This window comes from Pseudopodoces humilis, chromosome 15, assembly GCF_049639895.1.
Source record: "Pseudopodoces humilis isolate 2021_Gansu_Grassland_sample_001 chromosome 15, ASM4963989v1, whole genome shotgun sequence".
Classification (NCBI taxonomy): domain Eukaryota; kingdom Metazoa; phylum Chordata; class Aves; order Passeriformes; family Paridae; genus Pseudopodoces; species Pseudopodoces humilis.
The window spans coordinates 4,844,205-4,865,648 of record NC_142214.1 but is presented as its reverse complement, the minus strand read 5'-3'; the positions used below and the strand labels follow the sequence as shown (position 1 = coordinate 4,865,648).

At 50.8% G+C, this 21,444-nt stretch overlaps 1 protein-coding gene and 1 long non-coding RNA gene across 8 annotated transcripts in view; one reads left to right on the top strand and one right to left on the bottom strand.

Moving 5' to 3' along the window:
• The window catches only part of BRWD3 (bromodomain and WD repeat domain containing 3), a 45,221-nt gene extending 43,744 nt beyond the window's left edge, over positions 1-1,477 (bottom strand). For 2 of the 5 annotated variants that reach the window (XM_088062617.1, XM_088062618.1), the window contains exons 1-2: positions 1,251-1,352; positions 941-1,000 (exon numbers count right to left, since the gene is read on the bottom strand). In XM_088062617.1, the coding sequence (XP_087918743.1) occupies positions 941-1,000; positions 1,251-1,352 (162 nt within the window). Of the gene's footprint in view, positions 1-207; positions 261-940; positions 1,001-1,250; positions 1,353-1,420 lie in introns of those variants that run through there. The other 3 variants (XM_014255282.2, XM_014255283.2, XM_014255284.2) reach the window with 3 other exon arrangements.
• LOC106628342 (uncharacterized) lies at positions 1,331-21,344 on the top strand. 3 transcript variants are annotated; one of them, XR_001331681.2, is made up of 5 exons: positions 1,331-1,468; positions 6,745-6,956; positions 7,237-7,366; positions 12,569-12,671; positions 18,755-21,344. It is a non-coding gene; the product is annotated as an uncharacterized LOC106628342 (long non-coding RNA). The 3 variants fall into 3 exon arrangements; XR_001331680.2 differs by lacking the exon at positions 18,755-21,344 and adding an exon at positions 12,752-13,097; XR_001331682.2 differs by lacking the exons at positions 1,331-1,468; positions 18,755-21,344 and adding exons at positions 6,339-6,483; positions 12,752-13,097.
• The last annotated feature ends 100 nt before the right edge of the window (positions 21,345-21,444 follow it).

The following is a 21,444-nucleotide window of genomic DNA, read 5'->3' as shown; positions in this document are numbered from 1 at the left end:
TACATCAGCGCCACACGACATCGCCCAGAGCTCCCAGAAATGAAACCAAGGCCGTCTGGACCCTTTGGAAAAGGTCTGGAACGGCTTCAGTTTTGTGGCTTTCACACAGACACATCTCGGGGGGTGCGGGGCCAGGGGCCACCCCCCACCCCCGGCCTTGCGGAGCGACTGACCTTCCTCAATGACACACATTCATAGGGTTTATACCTCAGCAAAAGCAGCCACTCCGTGTATTTCACCGGCATTTAACAGCCAGAACACAACACTTCCTAACCCCTCCTTTCCTGCCTGACAGCAGGCCCAGACGCCGCGGCGAGGGGCGGGTTTCGCGCAGGCCGCCGCAGGCCGGGAATCCCTGACCCAGCCCGGCAGCGCCGGGCCCGGCGGCACGTCCGGCACGTTCCCCCGCGCCGGGCCGCGGGAGTACGGCCGAGCCCGGCCCGGAGCGGGCCAGTCCCGGGGCCGCGGGCGAGGCGGCGGCTATGGCGCGGGGGGTCCGGGGGGGCGCCGCGCCCCGCGCCCCCCGCCCCGCCGGCTCCGCCGCGGCCCCGCCGCAGCCAATCAGCTGCCATCTCACATCGCCACGCACCGCTCTTCGCGTTGTAAGGCGCAGCGCCATTGGCCGCGGCGGGCCCCGGTGTGTGCCCTCGGATAACCCCCGGCCCCACAATAGCGCGGCGCGGCCGCTCCGCCGGTGCCACCGGGCGGCCCACGGGGGTCTCACCGGCAGCCCCCGGCCCCACCGCGCCTCCGCTCTCTGCCCTCCCTTCCGCTCCGCACCCCGCGGCCCGCCGCGGCCTCGGCGGCGCGCAGCCCATAGCCCCGGTGGGGGGGACCAGACAAACGGGGCGAGGGGGGGAACGCGGCGCCCGGTGCGGCGGCGGCGGCGCGGGGGGCGGGGGAAAGTTGTCGGAAAAGTCAGGAGTGAAACTTGTCTCACCAGGTCCTCGAAGCTCCGGCGGTGCTCCTTGCCCTGCCAGTCCAGGCGCCGCGGAATCAGCTGCGGGAGGGACACGGGGACGGGGGCGGCCGTCAGAGCCCGAGCGACCCCTCGCCGGGGAGATACCCCCGGTGCCCACCCGCGCCCCCCGGGATGCAGCCCCCCGGCAGGTGCCCCCGGCCCCGCCGCGGGGCAGCCGCGCTCCCGCCGGGCGTCCCGGGCGGAGATGGGCTGGGTTAGACGGGGCAGGGCAAACGCCGACCCCGCCGTCCCGAGGGCTTCCCCCGTCCCGCCGGGGCAGACGCCTCACCTGGTGCTCCTCCAGCTCCTCCACCAGTACCTGGGGACAGAGGGACACACAGACACAAACAAAGGACGTGAGTCCGGCGACCGCAGCGCACGGCTCCGCCATCCCGTCCCGTCCCGTCCCGTCCCGTCGCCGCCCGGCCGGCCCGGCCGGAGCGCCGGCTCCGCGCTCACCTGGGCGGATTTCTTGCAGGGTCCGGACTGCAGGAACCGTGCGATCAGGTAGTAGAGCTCTGCGGAGGGGCGGGGGAGAGCGGGTTAGACACGGTTAGAACGGAGGGGATGCGGAGCGCAGCCCCCGCCGCCAGCGATACCCACCGGCTTCCAGCGGGGCGGGGGCGGCCGCCGCCGCCATCCTCCTCGGGAGGGGGAGGGGAGGTGGCGGATGGCGCCCCGGGGGGACTCGGCTCCTAGTGCGGGCGCAGCCCCATGCCGAAGCGGCGGTGCCGGTGCGGGGCGCGGGTCCCGGTGCGGGTGCGGGCGCGGGTCCCGCCCGGGCTCATCGCGGCTCCGCGGACCGAGCGCCGCCGGCACCGCCCGCACCACCGCCGCCCGCCGCGGGGGGGCGGGCGGGGCAGCGCCGGGGGGGCGGGGGGGCGGGTAGGGGGGGGGGGTGTCGCGCCGCGGGGGGGCTCCCGCCCCTTCCGGGCGGCGGCTGAGGAGGAGGAGGAGGAAGGGGAAGGGCCGGGCCGGGCCGGGAGAGCCGGGATATGCCTGAGGCGTTTGGCCGCCGTCACGCGGCAGCGCTGAGCCGGGCTGTGCTTCAGAGGGCCCGGTAGCCGTCACGGGGGAGCGCTAACGGCCTGTGTGCTCGCGGCTTCGGCCCTCAGAGCCTCAGCGCTCACAGCTCCGGCCCTCACGACTCCAGCCCTTCCTCACGGCCACAGTGTTCTCGGCTTCTGGTCGTGGCCTCCTGCCTGGCAGTGCCTGGGAAATGGAGCCCCATGTGGGCCTCAAATGAAGCAGTCTTTATGTGAATGAAGGGATTCTGGAATCTTGGGGATCCTGCCAAGGACAAGGGGCACGGAACCCACGCGTGTGCTGTGGAGGGAACACAGGAGGGAGTGCGAGGTGGGGAGGTGTCAGCACTCCCGGGCTCCCGGTAAACAAAGCCTGGCTGCAGGGAAATGTCTCAGGTTCGGGTAGCTTTAGGAGTCAAATAAAAGTGTTTGCTCCCAGAGAACAGGAAATTCAAATACGATGGATACAGCACCCATTCTCCTCAAAGAACAAAGGGGTCAGATTTAGAGTAGATAGTTCTAATAGAAGTATTATTCCATGTAAGCATCTTGTCAGAGCTCCTGAAATCAGCATCACTTCAGCAATAAGTTGTTAAAATACATAAACTGAATCGTATTTTATCTCAAGTACCTGGCATTTGGTGTTAGAACTCCAGAGCCTTGGCAGTGTAAAAACTGTTGTCATCATGGAATAACAAAAGACAACCTCTTTTAATGTCTGGACTATCAAGAGCTGAATCACTGTGAGTCGATGCTCTGGAAATATTAAGAATAAGTTGAGTTTGAACATATATTTATAGCAGCTGCTCAAGACTGGGTTTGCTGTGAAGCACTGGCTCAGAGTTTTCTTGCTGTGCAGTAAGGTTGCAGTCCTTCCTGGTGGCAGCTCCACAGGATGCCTTCAGGCACCCAGCCAATCTAGGGAGAATGATTTAGGGATTTGGCATTAAGCTGCTCCACATAATTCACCTGTACTCACCTGCCCCGTCATCCAGCTGTGGAAGTTGTTTTGTGCCAGGAGCTTGGATTAACTGGGTGATGTGTGCACCCTGTTTCCTCTTCATTGTCCTCTAAAGTCCTTGAGTTGTCAGTGGCAGTTTGGTGGAAGGGGCCTTAAAGCTCATCCTGTCCCACCCCCTGCCATGGCTGGGACACCTTCCGCTATCCCAGGTAGTTCCAAGCCCTGTCCAGCCTGGCCTTGGGCACTTCCAGGGATCCAGGGGCAGCCACAGCTTCTCTGGGCACCTGTGCCAGTGCCTCAGCACCTTAATAAAAATTTCTTCCCAGTACCCCACCTAACTCTGCTTTCTGCCAGTGGGAAGCCATTTCCCCTTGTTCCAAGTCCCTTTCCATTTTTCTTGTAGGCTCCAAACAATTACTTTTGGAATGTTTTCAGGGCAGGATCATTGCTCCACTCATCAGTGGACAGACACAAGGTGCCACCTCACCAAAATGTGAATTCCAGTGGCTGCTTCACAGGAGAGACAGGGTGAAACTGCTGTTCTCAGAATGAATTCCCAGCCAGGAGAAACACACACTGATCCCACTCTCCAGAGAGATAATGTTTCTCCCACCTGTCTTCAGAGCTGCAAGAACTGCAAGCTCATCTTTCCATGCTTGATAGGAAGGCAAAGGAGAAAAGGAGAAAACACAGATGATGTTTTATATTATGGCCTGAAAGTACAAATCCATCTTCCTGAGCTGAACAGAATTCTGTGTCAGGGAAAAACAGCCCCATAAATACTGTCCAGCACCATGTCCTGGTGCATTCCAGTGCCAACAGCTCCTTAATATATCCATGCTTAGGTGAGACCCCCTACCTGCAGAGCTGCCTCCAGCCTGGGATACCCAGCACAGGAAGGAATTGGAGTTGTTGGAGCAAATCCAGCGAAGGCACCAAGATGATCAGAGGGATGGTGCAGCTCTGCTATGAGGAAAGGCTGGGAGAATTTGGATTGTTCAGCCTGGAGAAGAGAAGCTCCATGGCGACCTAATTGTGCCTTCCAGTTCCTGAGGGGAGCCCACAGGGAGGATGGAGAGAGACTAAGTGGGCCTGGAGTGCCAGGACAAGAGGGAATGGTTTCCCATTGCCAGAGGGCAGGGTTAGGTGGGATACAGGGAAGGATTTCTGCCCTGTGAGGGTGGGCAGGCCCTGGCACAGGTTGCCCAGAGAAGCTGTGGCTGCCCCTGGATCCCTGGAGGTGCCCAAGGCCAGGCTGTACAGGGCTTGGAGCAGCCTGGGATAGTGGAAGGTGTCCCTGCCTGTGGCAGGGAGTGGGGCTGGATAGGCTTTAAGGCCCTTTCCAATCCAAACCATTCTGGGATTCCATGGTTCTGTATTTCTTTAGGAATGTGATATTTCCTTGGCACCTTTTGGTGCCTTACTGAATCTCTCCACTCATGATTTGCTTTTATTTGAGCTTGGGGGTGGCACAGGTGACACTGCAGCACCACCAGGCAGGATTGTTCTGTTTGGGCCTGTCTAGAGCCCGTGGGGATTTCTGCAGTAACTAAAACTTTCAAAAGCTTTCAAAAGCCTGGGATAGAAAATGCTCCCAAAGTAAGCTTATCCATGCCTTGCTTGTGTCCTTCCTGCAGCATTCCAGCTGAGAGCCTGGCCACTCCTTGCTTGGTGCTCAATCCATGACCTTGTGTCAGTGCCCAGCCGTGCTTGGTGTTGCTCCACAACATGGCTCAGATGGATTCCTGCATCAGCAGGAGGGGAGAGTGTTGGGAATGCCCCAGGTGTGTCCTGTGTGTGCTGCAGGGCACAGCTGTGCAGGTACCTGCACCAGGGGTACAACCAACATTCCTCATTCCCAAACAGTTCACAGGGAGCTTCCCTCGGCCTGGCTCCGCCTGGACTGTGCTGCTGTGCAGTCATTCCCGAGCCTCTTCCCAACATTCCTGACTCCATGGCACCTCAGCTCCCTCTCCTTAATCCTCTTCCAGTTGCTTTGTTCCTCCCCAAGCCTGCTACAAGGGCTGTTACTGATATCTCTTCCCACCTCTCCTGGGTTTTCCCCTCCAGGAGTCATGTCTGGTGAGTAATGCCCATCCTCTCTTTCCCCAGGAGCTCCATTTCCACACCACTCGAGGATCCTGCAGCTCCATGACTCATCTTTTTCCAGATCCTCTGCATCCAAGCAGCAGCATGCTGGGGGTGATAGTAAATCTCGGAGTGAAAGCAGGATTTTATGGATGTGCTGATTCATCTTTCCTCAGAGCAGAGCTGTGTTATGTAAATGCCAGCAGCAGCTGGTGGCAGGAGGAGGGAGAACAGACTAATGAGCCACGGAAGGATTCAGGAGCAGAGACACTTTAAGGAAGAAGCTGGATTGTAGCTGTTTCCATACCACTCTTTAAATAAATAAAAACTAAAATTTTTGAGGGATTTTAGGAGTAGGAACTGATGACATTCAAATACCCATCACTTCTCCCCATTTGGTGTTGTAGGGACTTTTACTCTCAGTTGTAGTTAAAAGTAATACTCAAAATTTGACTACAAAATTAAGTGATCTTCCCCACAATCAGCTTGTAATACCAGGTAAAGGTGTTTCTCTCATATTTTATGTATATTCTGTCCTCACGAGTCAAATCCTGCTTTAGCTGTGTGTGGAAACAGAACTGTGGTTTAGCATAACCAGAAATTACAGTTAAAAATAAAAAAAGTAGGTTAAGAGTGGAATTGTGTATGTGTGGTAGGTTTACCTGCATTGTACCTTTCCAGCAAATGTAGATGTGGATGCACATGCCTGAATCCAGCTGCTTTGAACACTAGAACAAATGAAGCATTTTTGTCTTTTTTTTTTTTTATATATATTTTCTGTGTACATTTCATGGAATACCCTAAGTTGGAAGCAACCCACAAGGATTTCTATGAACATCCTGTTCATCTTGGGCCTTTCATATGGAGCTAAATGTCAAACAAGGATAGTAGTTAAATCCAAGTTTTTGTTTAGCTGATTCAAAAATAAGAGCTGTTCAGAAGGAATTTAGGAGTTGGTGCCTTGTGCTACATACTTGTGAGTAAAGGAATATAGAAAAGTCCAAGCTTATTTTAAGATCTTTACATACAGAAACCTCAAATTTTGATATCATTGTTTATTTTAAAAAATAAATGAGGTGCAAAATAATTAGCACTAATTACAGTTGCTGGAGTGCAGGGCACACAAACATCCTGTTTTTGCAGGACAAATCTCCAAGTTCCCACTCCTTCCTGTGGTTCTCTCCCTCGACAAGAGCTGTTAAATAATAACTAAATAGCTGTTAGATATTACACAAGATCTGCTCTAGGATTTTGGCTGTTTTTAATAATTTAATTCCTCTGCTGCATCATTCCAGTCATTCCTCTAGATGGTGCCAGACATCCAAGAGTTGGTGCGGCATTATCCCGTAGGAAGGCGATGGAGGAACGGCCAGGACGCCGCTCGCCTTTGTTTCTAAATTCTGTCTTGCAGTAGTTCATCTCGTTGACAAACTACTTGTTCTGCTGATGTAAATATGATGGTTTTTTTTTTCCTTTTGAGAATCCTAAAATCCATTCAGCCTAAATTCCACCTGCCTGAAGCAGTGTCATCCCTTGCTCCGTGGACTGATCCATATCTCATATTCCTTATGGCAGCCATTAGCTGCTGTGAGCTGTGATCAGTGTGTGCAGCCCTGCTGCGACTGGGGGAACTTAATCTGCCTGGTTTGCAAAGCAGTGAAATTTCTGACTATTATCTAAACATTTCTCCTTATCTCTGTTTCACACAGAAATGCCAAATCCAGCTGTGGATGAAACATGGAGGAAAAGGGGTGACTCTGTGTCCCTGTGTGCTCTGGGCTTTGCCAGCAGAAGGACCAGGGGAATGATGTCAGTGTCAGATCCATCCTCAGCATCTCTGAATTCCAACTTTATACCTCAAAGTGCCTGGAACCCCCCAGGTTTTATAGCAGCAAAATTACTTCTGGGTGTAAGTGACCAGGTAGGTTTTGTTATTGCTGGTGTTGCTACTGCACTCAGCACGATCCCTATCTAAGGGCCTGATTCTGACCTGTGTCTTCTGGTTGGGATCAAGCCCCCCATTCCCAACCTTTCCCAGTTTCTCCTGACATGCCTGTGGCTGCTACCAGTCCAAGGGTCCCCTGCACAAGGATCTCACCCCAAAAATACCACCTGATATCACTACTTGGCTAATTCAGCAATTTCAAGTCATGCTAAATATTTGTAAATAGTTCTTTGATGTTCTGTTTGTGATTTTTTAGGTTTATAGGGCCAAACCCTGCATTTTTGGCTTCTCCTGGAAGCCTGGGCACTGACTGCATCTGACTGCAACTGGGAATTCATCACCTCTCTCCCTGGACATGCAAATTTTACTGGAACTCCCTCAGCTAAGTAAACAATTTTAATAAAATTACATCCCTGTCTATCCCATACCTTTTTCCATAAAGTTTTGAGGATTTTTGTGGTTTAATTATATTTTTCATTTTACAAAAATAACAGAAATATCGGAAGGAGTACAATAGGGTTTCTTAGAATGCTGCTTTTATTGAAATAAAAGGTTATAAAATAGTTTGATGTATTTTTTATATTTATTGACATCCCTAACAGGCAGACATTGTAAATAAGCTCATTAATACTCTTTAAATACAGTCTTATCAAATTAATTCTCAATTACTGCATGAGGTGATGGATTAGAAAACTGTCCTGTGTAAATATGCCCACAGGAGTGTGAGTTTGGAATGAACTTTCTAAGTCACTAATCATGGAATCTGAGGATGAGATTTTGGAACATTTCTCAAAGCGCTGTCCCATGCAGGAATTCTCTTCCCATTATTTTTATTTCTGGAGTATAAAGCCTCTTATCATGATCTTTAATTGGAGATGACATCGCCCTCTTATCCCTCTTAAGGAAAAACTTTAACATGGAAACTTCCATAAATTCCTCTGCAGTAAAGTGACCCCATATTTAATTTAATTCTTGTACTTCCATCATTTAATGGACATTCACGTTCTCCTGTAGCCTTCCACCTTTGTATCTCTGGGAAAAGTCTTTCCTCTGATGTCCTCAGGAGTCCAGATGTCAGAATCTCTTTTTATTTTTGGTCTTAAATTATTAGGGCTTGAGACATAACCTGCTAATATATGTTTTGTGTGTCATCTTTATTTGGAGAGGCCTGACATTCTTGGAAGGTCTTTTAAACTGTTTTTTTTTTGATTGAAGGACTAATTTAATTTAATTTCCTGTGAGGTGATTTTCAACACCTGCAAGTTCTTGCCCTGTTGGCTGTTCTCTTTCATTTCTCTTACACCAATAAAAGTATATTTAGAGTTTGTGAAGTCCCCGAATTCTGTGTGTTTGAGTTTCTTCTGGAAAGCCACCAGAGGTGGAAGGTGAAGCTGTGAAGGCCCATGGTGTCCATAAGGAAAGAATTATGCCATCAGTCCTTATTTCCCTGAGGTTTTCATTGTTATCCCTGGATTGTAATGGGACAAGTGTGAAATTTGATTGTAGAGGTGGAAAAAAGCATCTCCTGTTCGTTCTCCACATTGTCCTTGAAGTCTAAAGGATCTTCCATTTTCCATTTCCTGCTGAGGATCCTCTTCTCTCCATGCATTTCCTGATGTCTCTGGACACCTTTCTCTCTCCTGCTCTGTGCAGTCAGTAGATCTCAGTCTTTTCATTTTTTTTTTCCTCTGTTTGCTCCTTCCTCCTTCTTCCTGACTGAGGTTGTTACAGGTCACACCTTTCAGAACTTGACTTTCTTCCAGCCATCTTCCCATCTTGACTTTGCTGCTATGGACTCTGCCAGTCCACCATGCCCTTGTATCCTGGGGGTTTTGTCCTTGCTGATTCCAGGATGTCTCTGGAACGGCCAAGGAACATTTCCATGGGAGACACAGTGCATCCTGAAATAGGACATGGAAAAATCCCACTGAGAGTGATGCTGACCTCTTACTGCAGGTTTCAAGCAGGCATTGGAGAAATCCTGGGAGCTGAGAACTGAGGGAGAGATTTAGGGAGACCAGAGGCTCATGAGATGCATCAAGACTCTTTAAAACCTTGTTTTGTCCATCTTGAACATGTGGAAAACAAACCAGGCTGCGGCATTCCCTCCCTATCGGGAGAAGAAAGCAGCAGGACAAAATCTGTTGTTGGAATTTCCCTCCAGCAGCACTTCCATCCCTCCCACCCGAGGGCAGTCGGGGTGAGCCATGGCCATGCTTGGGGGACTCATCCCAGGGGACCCGGGTGTCCCAGAGCTGGGCACTCTGCTTTGTTCCCTGCAGCCCCACCCACCCCCTCAGCCAAAAATGACATTTTTCACCAACTGCAAAGCCTCCTGCTCCTGCTTTAATGTTAATTTTGGGAGTTTTCAACTGGACTCTGAGCTACCTCATCCAGGAATCCGCGTGGCAGCCCCAAGGTCCAGCCCCATCTGGGTGACAGAATTTGTTTCCTTTGGCAATATGGATTTAACAACCGGGCTTCCAGCCCTGGGAATCATTTCCCTCAAATAGCTGCAAAATAAATGATGGGACATTTTCCAGTGTAGTGCTGCAACCACCCAAAACACCACTGTAAAATTCACAGAGGCCAGGCAGAGTGAGTGTATTAAGCAAGGCTTAGGGGGATTATGGAATTAAATTGGGAGCCCCTTCCACCCTTCCCCCAGTCAAAGACATTCGAAAATAAATATTAAAAAAGGGTGTTAAAACAATGGCTTTGGCTAAAACCTCTGCAAGCAAAGAACCTTGTTGTGGAGGCTGTTGCTGAGCTGTGGACTGGTGTGTTCAGGCTGTGTTCCAGAGGGTTTCCATCAGGGAGCCGGGATAATCTCAGGAACACCCAAGGGCTGTGGCTGGAACGCTCCCAGAATGGCTCTGCTTCCCAAATTCCCTCTGCAGAGGAGAAGTGCACCAGCCCCTCGTACAGCACAGGACCTTGCCTCCTCTCCTCTGGATTCTGCTGCTGCCTTTGGCATTCCTTATCCTCTGCCTGCAATTCCCAGCTCTGTCCTTTTCCCGACATCAGGAACATCCTGCTCCTTTCAGGGAGAGTTTGTGCAATGAAAGCTTTGCTTTAATCTGGGCTGGATTTAGCCAGATGCTGCAATCCTGGGAAGGCTTACACAGGACTCAGGTCTGCCATGGGAATGTAGCCTTGATTTGATAATCTGGGAATGGTTTATTTAAAATTAAAAACATAGAAAACCTTTAAAACAGCTTTTTTTTTGAGCTTCTTTTGGCCTTGCAGTAGAACAGGCACCCAGGCTCCTGGTCACAAATAGGGTCTGGCACCCATTAAATAGGTTTTAGGCTAATGAGGCACACTGTGCCTGCTTTAATTAAATTAATTAGAGCCAAAAAAAACCCATTTCCCATTAAAAATCTTTAGCATCATAATAACACAATGAATTTAAATATTTAATATAAAAATACATAAAATTAAATATTAATTTCAAATACACTTACAGAGCCCATTTGACCCAAATGACCCCACAAATATTCCCTTACCAGAGAATCCCTTTTCTCTGCATCTTTATTAATGTGATTACAGACCTTTGTATTTAAAATCTTTATTTTAGTACAATTCTCTTGGTAATAAAATAAATTCATGAGACACCTGTGCAGCAAGAAATAGGATGTACAGAGATTTTAAGCTATTGGAGGCAAACGTGGCTTATTCTTGCCCATGTCAGGGCCTGGGGTAGATGAGCACAATGACACCAGAGGCAGCTGAGTGTATTAATTAGTGCTAATTAATAAAGCACTGTGTTATCTTTGACCTTCTCACAGCTCACTGCACAGGCTGAGGAGGAAGGATAAGGAATAAGCAGAGGAAAATCCTTTTGGTCAGAGTTTTTCTGTGCCTGCCTCTCCTCTCTGCCTCCCCCAGGTCCTGTGTCCCCCATGCCTTAGCAGGGAGCAGTGACACCTCATCCTGCAGTCTGGAATTCCAGGGAATCCTGCAGCCCCATGGGAAGCTGCTGGCTGGGAAGGGGCTGGGGATGCTGACTGCTTGTGACAAGTCTTGCCTGGGAGAAAACCAACACGGCAGCGGTTGGAAACCTGAATGATGTCACTATGGCAACAAAATAACTCACCTTAAAATAAAATGTGCATTGGAAGCAACCTCATGTGCTCAGGGAATACAGGGAGGAAGCTGCTGTTTTTTATATGTATATATATTTTTATGTTTATGTATTTCTTAGTATTTTTTCAGCTTCCTGAATTCTTGCCCTGTTACCAGATACTGATGCAGATATAAGAAGTATTTTAATTTCTCTCAGCAATGAAATGAAACAGAACATGACCAGACCTCCAGAAGAAGGAAAAATGTGTTTGCTGGAGGGCAGGAAAACCCTGGAGCTGCTGATAACTACAAGTCATTCTGATGGATGTGAGATCCAGACTATCAATATCCACAGCTCACAGCATTGATTTGGGACTAATTATTGCTAATATTTTTCATGGATGTAGTCCATCCCTTTCCAACAATTCCAAACTCCATTTCCATATTTGTTCTTCCCAGACAGGTTTCCCCTTGTTTCTCCATTAAATAACAGCAACAGGTGGAAACTGAGAGATTTCTCTAGAAATTCCAAACTCTCCCTGCCTCTTTTCATCCCATGAGCATCCCAGCCAGGTTGGAACTGTGGTGATTCAGCCACAGCGCGGCTGGTGAGATGTTCCCAAGTTTTCTCCTAGTCCTGGATGCTTTTTAGACTGGAGTGAGTGACTTTGACCCCCTCAGTGTGAGGGGAGCCAGGATGGGAAGTGTAGTGGGGGATGAGGCCGTGAGCTGTGCCGAGCTGTAGCAGGCCTGGCAGCTCCTCAGGGATCCAGCCCTGGATCCAAGTCCTGCCTGGCTTTTCTCCTGCTTGCCAAGGGCAAAGAGCATTTATGGGATGAAGCATAAAGCCAGGGAAAGCCCAGAACCCCTGATCTGGTTCTGCAGTGCCCCTTGACTAATCCAGGGTAAAAATAGAAACATAAATTGTCTGGTGTTTTGCCGGGAAGCAGAAATCCAGCAATGCTTGAGTTTGAATCATCCAGATGATGCGCTGCAAGAGGGGGTTGTTGCTCTGGAAATCCCAGTGAACCCCAGGGACTGGGATCATGGTCCAGGTGGAGAGATGTTCCCACTGCTCCAGCGGGCAGAGCAGGGCCAGAGCTGGAGCTATTTTAAGCCGAGCAGAGGCAGAGCCTTCATTGGCGCTGTGTGTGCTGGGAACAGCATCTGCCTGGGAATGGGCAAAGAAGTGCTAAAGGCTCCACAGCCACAGGTTTTCCCATGGTTTTTGCAAAGTTCAGCCCATTCATAAAAGCCATGGAAAGCTCAGCACATCCCAGCAAGAATCATCAGCACCCACAGCTGCATGAGCAGCTCTGGACTTCCAGTTCTTGCAGTGCAAAAATAAATGCATTTACAGAATAACTGTATTTTATATAATACTTATATAATGTATAATTCTATATTATAATTATATTACATAATATCATAATTTTCCTCCCTATATCTCATTTTCTGAGAGCTTTGCACCCAGTTCGATGGCAGTGAAAATAATTTACTTCCAACCACTGCTTTTATAGGAAACCAGAAAAAGTGGATTAAAAGGAATGAGGTTATGGAGCATGAAAAAATACTCCAAAACAACTGTGGAGGAGGGAAGAAGAGGTTCTGCTCTGGCCCCGGGTGAGTTCAAGGGGATGCTTCGGATACTTGGGTGCCAAATAATGCTAATAATTGAGAATGTCACATTTTGACGTCATCAGCACGGCATCCAGACACTGCCTCTCTCCTTCCCATCGGTATTTCCTTGCAATCCCGCATTCCCTGCAGCCTGTGGTCATTGGGAGAGCAGGGAATAGCTGCTGTGGCTCCCTGCTCCCTGGCAGCGCGGGAGGGATGAGCCGAGATTGAAATCGTTTCCTACCATTCATGTGAAGACGACTCCCAACACCGGCTCCGGCTCCATCCACATCACTCCTGCACCCCATCTCTGCAAGGAAAAGTAATCACTTGTCTTCCCTCCGGGTTTAGTTAGTCCCTGCTCCGGGGCTAATTAGGAACGCAGTCCGCGCGGAAGTCGGAGCCGGAGCCCTCCCTCTCCCGCTTCCTCTCCCGCTTCCTCTCCCGCTTCCTCTCCCTCTTCCTCTCCCGCTTCCTCTCCCTCCCCCTCTCCCTCTCCCTCTCCCGCTTCCTCTCCCTCTCCCTCTCCTGCTCCCTCTCCCGCTTCCTCTCCCTCTCCCTCTCCCTCTCCCTCTCCCGCTCCCTCTCCCGGTCCCTCTCCCTCTCCCGCTCCCTCTCCCGCTTCCTCTCCCTCTCCCTCTCCCTCTCCCGCTTCCTCTCCCTCTCCCTCTCCCGCTCCCTCTCCCGCTTCCTCTCCCTCTCCCTCTCCCTCTCCCTCTCCGCTCCCTCTCCCTCTCCCTCTCCCGCTCCCTCTCCCGCTTCCTCTCCCTCTCCCTCTCCCGCTCTCCTCTCCCCTCTCCCTCTCCCGCTCCCTCTCCCTCTCCCTCTCCCTCTCCCGCTCCCTCTCCCTCTCCCTCTCCCTCCTCCCTCTCCCTCTCCCCTCTCCTCTCCCTCTCCCTCTCCCTCTCCCTCTCCCTCTCCCTCTCCCTCTCCCTCTCCCTCTCCCGCTTCCTCTCCCTCTCCCTCTCCCTCTCCCTCTCCCGCTCCCGGTCCCTCTCCCGGTCCCTCTCCCGCTCCCGGTCCCTCTCCCGGTCCCTCTCCCGCTCCCGGTCCCTCTCCCGTGCCATCTGCCATTGCCATGACACTGGCTTTGCTTTTCACGCCTGGCTGGGCGCGCTGGATGCGCGGGGTAATGGGGCTATTTTTCCCCCCTTGGTCTTTGGAAAGGAAATAATAATAATAAACCCAGGAATGGCTGGAACTGCTGCACGCTGCCCTTTTCCTTCCCACTTTTGAAGCTTTTTAGCATTCAGTTTTCCAGCAACTGGGAGGAAAATTGCCCTGAAAGAATGAAACAAAAATCTGTGTTATTTTTTAAACACATCCCCCCCTCCCCATGCCACACAGGCAGCTGCAGAGAATTTCTCTTCCAAAGGGATGATGTAATGGGCTTTGTCAGCCAATGCTGGAATGAATAAAAGAGACCCAAAATCCATCCAGGCTTTTGATGAAACTCCTGAGGTTCCTGGAGCAAGTGGTCGCCAAAATAGGCTGGAACCGCTGGTTTTGTCATGAAGCTCTTGAGAGAAGTGAGATGGAAAGCCAAGGGCTCCAACCACCAGGTTTTGTCCCTGCTGAGGGAAAGGGGACCTTGTAGGGCATCCGGGGACACTCAGTGAAGGATGCACAGCCCTTGGTGCTGGGATATCAACCCAAGCTTCAACACCCACCATAGAGTCACTCCTGATCTGAACATGGCACCCACATCCACATTTTATAGAGAGATATATGGGTATATTTAATATTATGTATATACAATATTATTGCCCAGAGAAGCTCTGGCTGCTCCAGCCCTGGAAGTGTCCAAGGCCAGGTTGGACGGGGCTTGGAACAACCTGGGATAGTGGATGGTGTTCCTGCCCATGGCAGGTGATGGAACTTGATGGGTTTATGGTCCCTTCCTATCCAAAGGAGTCTGGGATTCTGTGATATGTATAAAAATGTATAAACTACACACAAATATCACCAATTCTGCTGCAGTAATGGGCACATTGTTACTCTCCCAAGGATGTCATGGGCTGCTGAGGCCGGGAGATCTTTCCTCTCACTCTGTGACTTATCCCAAGTCTCTGTCTAGCATTCTTTGGGGCCCCTTTAGGCACTGGAAGAGGCTCTAAGGTCTCCCAGAATACCCCCAGCTCTTCCAGCCTGTCCTCATAGGACACACAGCACTATCCCTGTCACCCCAAATTTCTGCAGTGAAGAGGCTATGGGGCAGGCAGGGGGAGCTCCTGGCACTCCAGAAGGTTCCAGCTCTTGCAGGGACATCACACTTCCAAGGGATGGAGGAGAATCATGGATACATTTTGCCTTGGCTGCTCTCTGGTTCCTGACAGCAGGAGCTGGGACAGAACTACTGCCACCATCCCCCTGCCCTGTGGAGCCACCACCACAGTGCACATCCAGTGACACCCTGAGAGCTGTGGTACCTGCTCCTGATCCCCGTGCTGTCACCCCAGGCAGCTGGACAACCCCAAATTCCCAGGGAGGATCTTGCTGTGTGTGCAGAGCAGGTGGGCAGGAATCCCCATCCAGGACCACCACCTAGAGGCCACAGCATCAAGTGAAGCCGAGAAGATTTTTGTCCCAAGATGGGCCAAAAAGGGGGTTGGAAAAAATTCCTGAGCCCAAATGGAGCAGCACTGGGAGCTGGGAATCTGGTTCCATTCTCCAGCCCAGTGGTGGCCATCACCTCACCTTCAGCACCAGCAGCACCCAGCAAACCTGGGCCCTAGGGTGGCATTTGGGGAGGGAGTTTTGCCAAGAGCAGGAGGATGTAGTTCCCTTTTCCTCCTGGGAAAAATTCAGCTCCAGTGGAGAATATTTCCAGGAACAAACCTGCACAGGAGGATGTGCACAGCCCAGGTCAGTGGCACAGGGCTTGGCAGGGACACAGGTAGTACCCTGGGTTCATCCACACTGTGTGTCTGTCCCCACCAACAGCCACATACAGTGAACAGCAGGGAAGTTTTTCTCCTTTCAAAGTGTCTGGAATGTGGCTGGAGGGGCTCAGACCACAGGGGAGGTACAATCCTGTGTCCCTTCATCCCCCAGCTCCTTCCAGAGGTCCAGAGCTAGGGACAACTCCAGGTCCTCTCCCACCACCATGGGTTGCTGGTCCTGCACTGGTGACGTCTTTGTGTCCCACAGCCCCACTGGATCATATTCCAAGAATTTGTGTAATTGTGTAAGCCCACTACAATTCCTGGGCTCCATTTAGGCAATGAGTTGCATGGTTTAATTACTCATTGTGTGAAATATGTTCATTTTACATCTGCCACTCTGTAATTTCATTTGGGGCCTCTTTGTTTGCTTTGTGTCCCTACACAAGAGCCACCGACCCCTATTCACTGTCCCTGTGCCGCTGCACCAGGGAATACAAATCCCACCTCCTTTTCCCCCCCCCCCTCCCCCCGGCTGTCAATTCTTTGCAAGACAAAAAGGGTAATTTACTTAATTGTTGCTGATATAATGTCCTAAAAGTCTCCTTTCCGCTCCAACAGTTAATTACACTTGTTAATTATTTTAATTATTCCCAGGGTAATGCTATAGGTATAGAGGAGCACAGGAGTAAACACTGAGCAGGAAAGTCGGGGTTTTACTCCAAGATCTCAGTTGATAACCAGGCTGTAACCACATGGGTGGTGAAACCAGAGCAGGGAACGTTTGGCCTGGATTTGGAACTTTCTGTTGGCAGCATGGAAGGATTTATAGGAAGAGAAGGCAGATCCTGCAGGATTGCCCTCGGATGAGGCCCGGAGAGGCTACTCCGGCCTTTCTCTCCTGGCAGAGCCAGCACAAAATGGAACCATGACTTGGGGAAGAACTTTGGTCAGCACCTCCATGACAGTGGATTTATATGAAGGAAGAAACCAAACCAAGCAAACTTCCAGCCCTCTGGAAAGCTGAGGCTCAGCCCGAGGCTTAGGGACAGCCCACCTCCAGCTCCAGCCGTGTTCCGAGGGGAGCAGCAGCCCCAGATCCGTGAAACAGCAAAGCTCATTTGTGGTCCCACAGAGCGGCCTCTGCCAGCGCCCCCGGAGCCAGGGTGAAACCCGAGAGCTGCCGCAATCCAAACCTTCTCCACAGCCCCTTTTATCTTCCTGGGGGGAAAACAAACAGCGCGGAAGCCGGAGCTTTGTGGCCGGGATGTCGCACATCTGGTTTGAGCTCCAAGAAATGCACTTCCACCCCCTCCCCGAATTGTTCATGTTAAACAAACAAAACCTCGGAGATTTTGTGAGATTTTGGCTCTGGGATAACTTTGGAGCAGCTTTGACTGAAAATTCTGGGCTTGTGCTACACTTCATCCCCAGTGGAAGCAGCACACCTCACTCACCAGGAGGGAGACACTTCCAAAGGGAACAGCCGTGCCCTGGAACCCCCTTACTGGGAATGCTGCTGAGAGTGGGAGGGGGGAGTGGTCTTGACCACTCTGTTTAGATTTCAATCCAGCATTTTTCCCTGTGTTATTTATGTTTCCTTCCCTCCCCCCTTTAAAGAACGTCTGGAATTGTTTAAGATGTGTCCAATTGTATTAAGTTGCCTTTGAGAGTTTTATGGTGTCAATTGGATTCTCACTCTTAGGAACAGAGCTTTCCAATTTGCTGTTTTTCTGTCTTTTCAATCACATCAGCACCAGCTTCCTTTCAGTGCTTTCAGGTGTTACCTCAGCTTGAAGTTCACGCTAATCCACGGACATCACTTCCATTTGACACAGTTCCAGTGGTTCCCTGGTTGGTGCTGCAGGAGGCAGGCAATGTCATTTCCTTTGGGATCCTCTGTCACCGGTCCCTCCCTGTTCTCTTCCAGCAGAGGTGGATAAATCAGGGCAGATCGTGGAATCATGGAATCACAGAGCGGTTTGGGCAGGAAAGGACATTAGAGCCAATCTCATTCTATCCCCTGCCATGGGCAGGGACACCTTTCACAAGACCAGGTTGTTCCAAGCCCCCTCCAGCCTGTCCTTGGGCACTTCCAGGGACAGGGCAGCCACAGCTTCTCTGGGAACAGATGAAAAGTGTGGATGAAGGGGTGGGAGCAGTTCTGATCCTCCCCTCATCCCCTCCTTGACTTACCCTAGCCCAATCCCAATCACACCCCTTCCAAAGCAAGGGACAGTGGCCACATGGGTCACCAGTGACATCTGTCCCCTTGTCCATGCTCACTTGTGACCGCCTCCAGTTCCTCTGGGCACTGGACAGTCTCTGGAAGCCACGTTGATGTTGTTCTCTCCAAGGACAGAGGCTCCTCGAAAGCTGCCCAGCGCCAGGCCCGGGGTGTTCCCGGCTTCTGGAGCCTCTCCAGGGCATCAAGTTTCAGAGCGGGGGCTCCCGGCAGCTGCACGGGAAAGGAGCAGCGCACTGGGACAGTCAGAGGGAGGAGCCATTGTTTCCATTGCAGAGATTCAATTTTCTTTCTCCTTCATCAGATTAACACCAGTGTTACTCCATTAACTTCCAGGGTGCTCTTGATCTGAAAATCAGACCTATCAGAATGTCACAGAATCTCAGACTCGTTTGGGAAGGGACTTCATATATCCTCTAGTTCTACTGTCTGCCACAGACAGGGGAACCTTCCCCTATCCCAGGCTGCTCCAAGCCCTGTCCAACCTGGCTTTAGGCACTTCCAGGGCTGGGGCAGCCACAGCTTCTCTGGGCACCCTCTGACAGGGCCTCCTCACCCTCACAGGGAAGAATTTCCCCCAATATCCAATCTAAATCTATCCTCCTTCATCTTAAGGCCATTTCCCTTTGTCCTGTCCTTCCATCCCTTGTCCAAAGTCCCTCTCCAGCTTTCCTAGAGCCTCTTCAGGCACTGGAAGGGGCTTTAAGCTCACCCCAGAGCTTTTCTTCCACAGGTGAACACCCCCAGCTCTCCCAGCTGGCTTCAGAGCAGAGGAGTTTTCTTTTCTTTGTGTACAGTGACTTGACTCAAAGGAGCAAAGGTAGATGTGGGATGAACCTGCAAACCCCTTCCTTTTATGTGTTTGGAGGGGTTGTTTTATTTTATTTTCCCCCATTTCCCCCTTTTTTTTACATTCCAAGCACCTAACTGTGATTTCTATTCTCTGCTTGCTGAGGCAGCTGTGCTGTTTCCCTCCCAATCCTCTTGTGCTGTTCCAGCACATTGCTGATGGTGGAGACCAGGATGAAGTCTGGAGGTGCCTCCTCTGATTCCCCCGTCCCTCCCAGGACAGTGACCAGTGTTTTCAAAGTGGTTTTCAGTGATTTTATTGTTCTGAGCAAACAAAAGCAAATGCTTTCCCAGCTCTGTTGAAGATCCCGTGAGGACACTGTGTGGGGACTGTGCTGCTCTGGGAGCCTGCACCAAAAGCTGGATCTTGGAATTACAGGAACATTTAGGTTGGAAAAGCCCTCCAAGTCCATTGAGTCCAACTGTTTCCACAGCACTGGTAAGGCCACCACTGGCCATGTCCCCAAGTGCCACATCCACAGTTAAATCTCCCCAGGGATGTGACTCCAGCCTGTTCCAGGGCTGGCCAACCCTTTTATTCCTAATATCCAACCTAAAACCTCCCCTGGTGCAACCCGAGGCTGTCTCCTCTCATCCTGACAAGCTGCATGGACACCTCACCATGGCAGGGTGTTGCCAACATCGCTCAAATCTCTTCCCGTGACACCAGAACCATCACTCTCTTCAAACTCATGAATCTGTTCACTGTTGCATCTTCAAGGTCTCCAATTATGATGAATAATGATAATCAGATCCACAGCAATCTGTGGATTTTTCCTAACCCACCGGTAACACAGGGAACAGCCAGCCAAGGACCTCGGGGAAGACGCTTTCTCCACAAATTCCAAATAAACCTGAAAATAGGTTGACTCTACAATTTGAAACCTCTCCTTTTCAGACAAAATAAACCAAGCTTGGGAGCTGTCATGGAGCTGGTTTTGGATTCAGTGTCTAGACACCAGGACAGCCATAGAGGAGGGTTTGGCATAAACCAGACAATCCATTCAATTGTGCAACTCTCTCAATACCCCATGGCTCCGAAAAGTTATGAATTTGAGCAAAAAGTTCTTGGGCAATTTTCTGTACTTATTTGAAAGAGGAATTTGATTAGAACAATAGTTATAGAATTAAGAACAACTCCCACCCTGGCACTCAAAAAAGAAATAACCAAAACCAAACACTCAGTTATATGTTCTGTGTAACAACCTCAGGACTCAAATGGAGAGACACAACTTGGGATCAGAGTGACCTCATTCTGAAGGTTGTTTGTACCTCGGCAGATGGATGGATCCTGTGCTAAGAAAATATCAACTGTATTCAGTGCCTGCTGCTTAAATCACAGTGCTTGAGACTCAGTGATTGGAGGCTGGACAGATGGTCCCATGGCACCAGGGCTGGGAGAAGGGGCTTCACCTTCCTGCAGAACTGGATTCCTGTTCAAAGCCCTTTTAGAGAAGCCACTGGAGTAGGAAATAACACAAATCTAAAATATTTTGAATATGCATTCTCTCCCTAGAGTAGTATAGACCCATTGGCATTTCTCACCACCTGCTGGCTAAACTTAAAGAATCATGGAATCCTGGAATGATTTTGGTGGGAACTTAGAGATCATCTAATCCACCCCCTGCCATGGGCAGGGACACCTTCCAGTATCCCAGGCTCCAAGTCCTGTCCATCCTGGCCTTGGACACTTCCAGGGATGGGACAGCCACAGCTTCTCTGGACACCCTGTACTAGGACCTCCCCACCCCACAGGGAAGGATTTCTTCCCAATATCCCATCTAACCCTGACCTCTGTTTAAACCATTTCCCCTTGTTCTGTCACCATGTGCCTTTATACAAGGTCCCTCTCCCTCCTTTGTATAGGCCCCCTTAGGCACTGGAAGGGGCTCCAAGGTCTCCCAGAGCCTTCCCTTTTCCAGGTTGAACACCCCCAGCTCTCCCAGCCTGTCTTTATAGGGTGGAAATTCAGTGAATCATTTTTAGGTGTCAGTCAGGATGACATTTGAACTATTGTTGGATCACGTTCCCACTGGGATGTTCGGTCTCCCTGGGTTTGCCCACATCTCAGCACACTTCCACCAGGCACAGGGAATCCAGTTACTGCCCCTTCAGTTTTCACTGGAAGAGAGACCAGAGCATGCCCCAGAATCTCTGCTGGATTAAGGGAATACACTGCCAAAGAAAAGGCTCCTCAAAACTCCCTCACCGTCACTGCTGAGGAAGCTGGAGCCCAGTTAACCCTGAGCATTTGTACAGAACAGGTGGAGCCAGCAGGAATAAAAATCCCCAGTGCCTCAGGCCTGGAAAAGGAAATCCACATTTAAACATCCTCTAGTGGCCCTGAGGGACTGATCCTGAACCCCAAGAATCCAAGACACTCTCACTGAGGTGCTGTTCAGGCTTTGGACACAAAATATTCAAGCTCTTGGAATTTCCCATTGCTAGGCTGAGGAACAATTTAATGGGAGAGAGAAGGTTTCTGCATTGCAGACATTTTTCTTATTAAATATATCCTGTAGTTGGTCATGAATGTGGAGACTTTCTATAAAAGCAGGTTTTAGCAGGAGTTGATAAAGTTTGCACAAAAAAGCTGTAACAGAACTGGGACTTAACCACAGTTCACTGGCCTGGTCCGGTTCTTTCCCAGAATAAGGCCTGGATTAATGGGAAGTCACACAAGTGAGGCACAGAGGGGCTCAAGCCCCAGCCAAAAGCCCAAAGCTCTCCAGCTCCATGGACTCTCCCACTGCAGCTCTCCTGGAATTTGGGAGCTTTCCAGCAGCACAAGCAACAAACC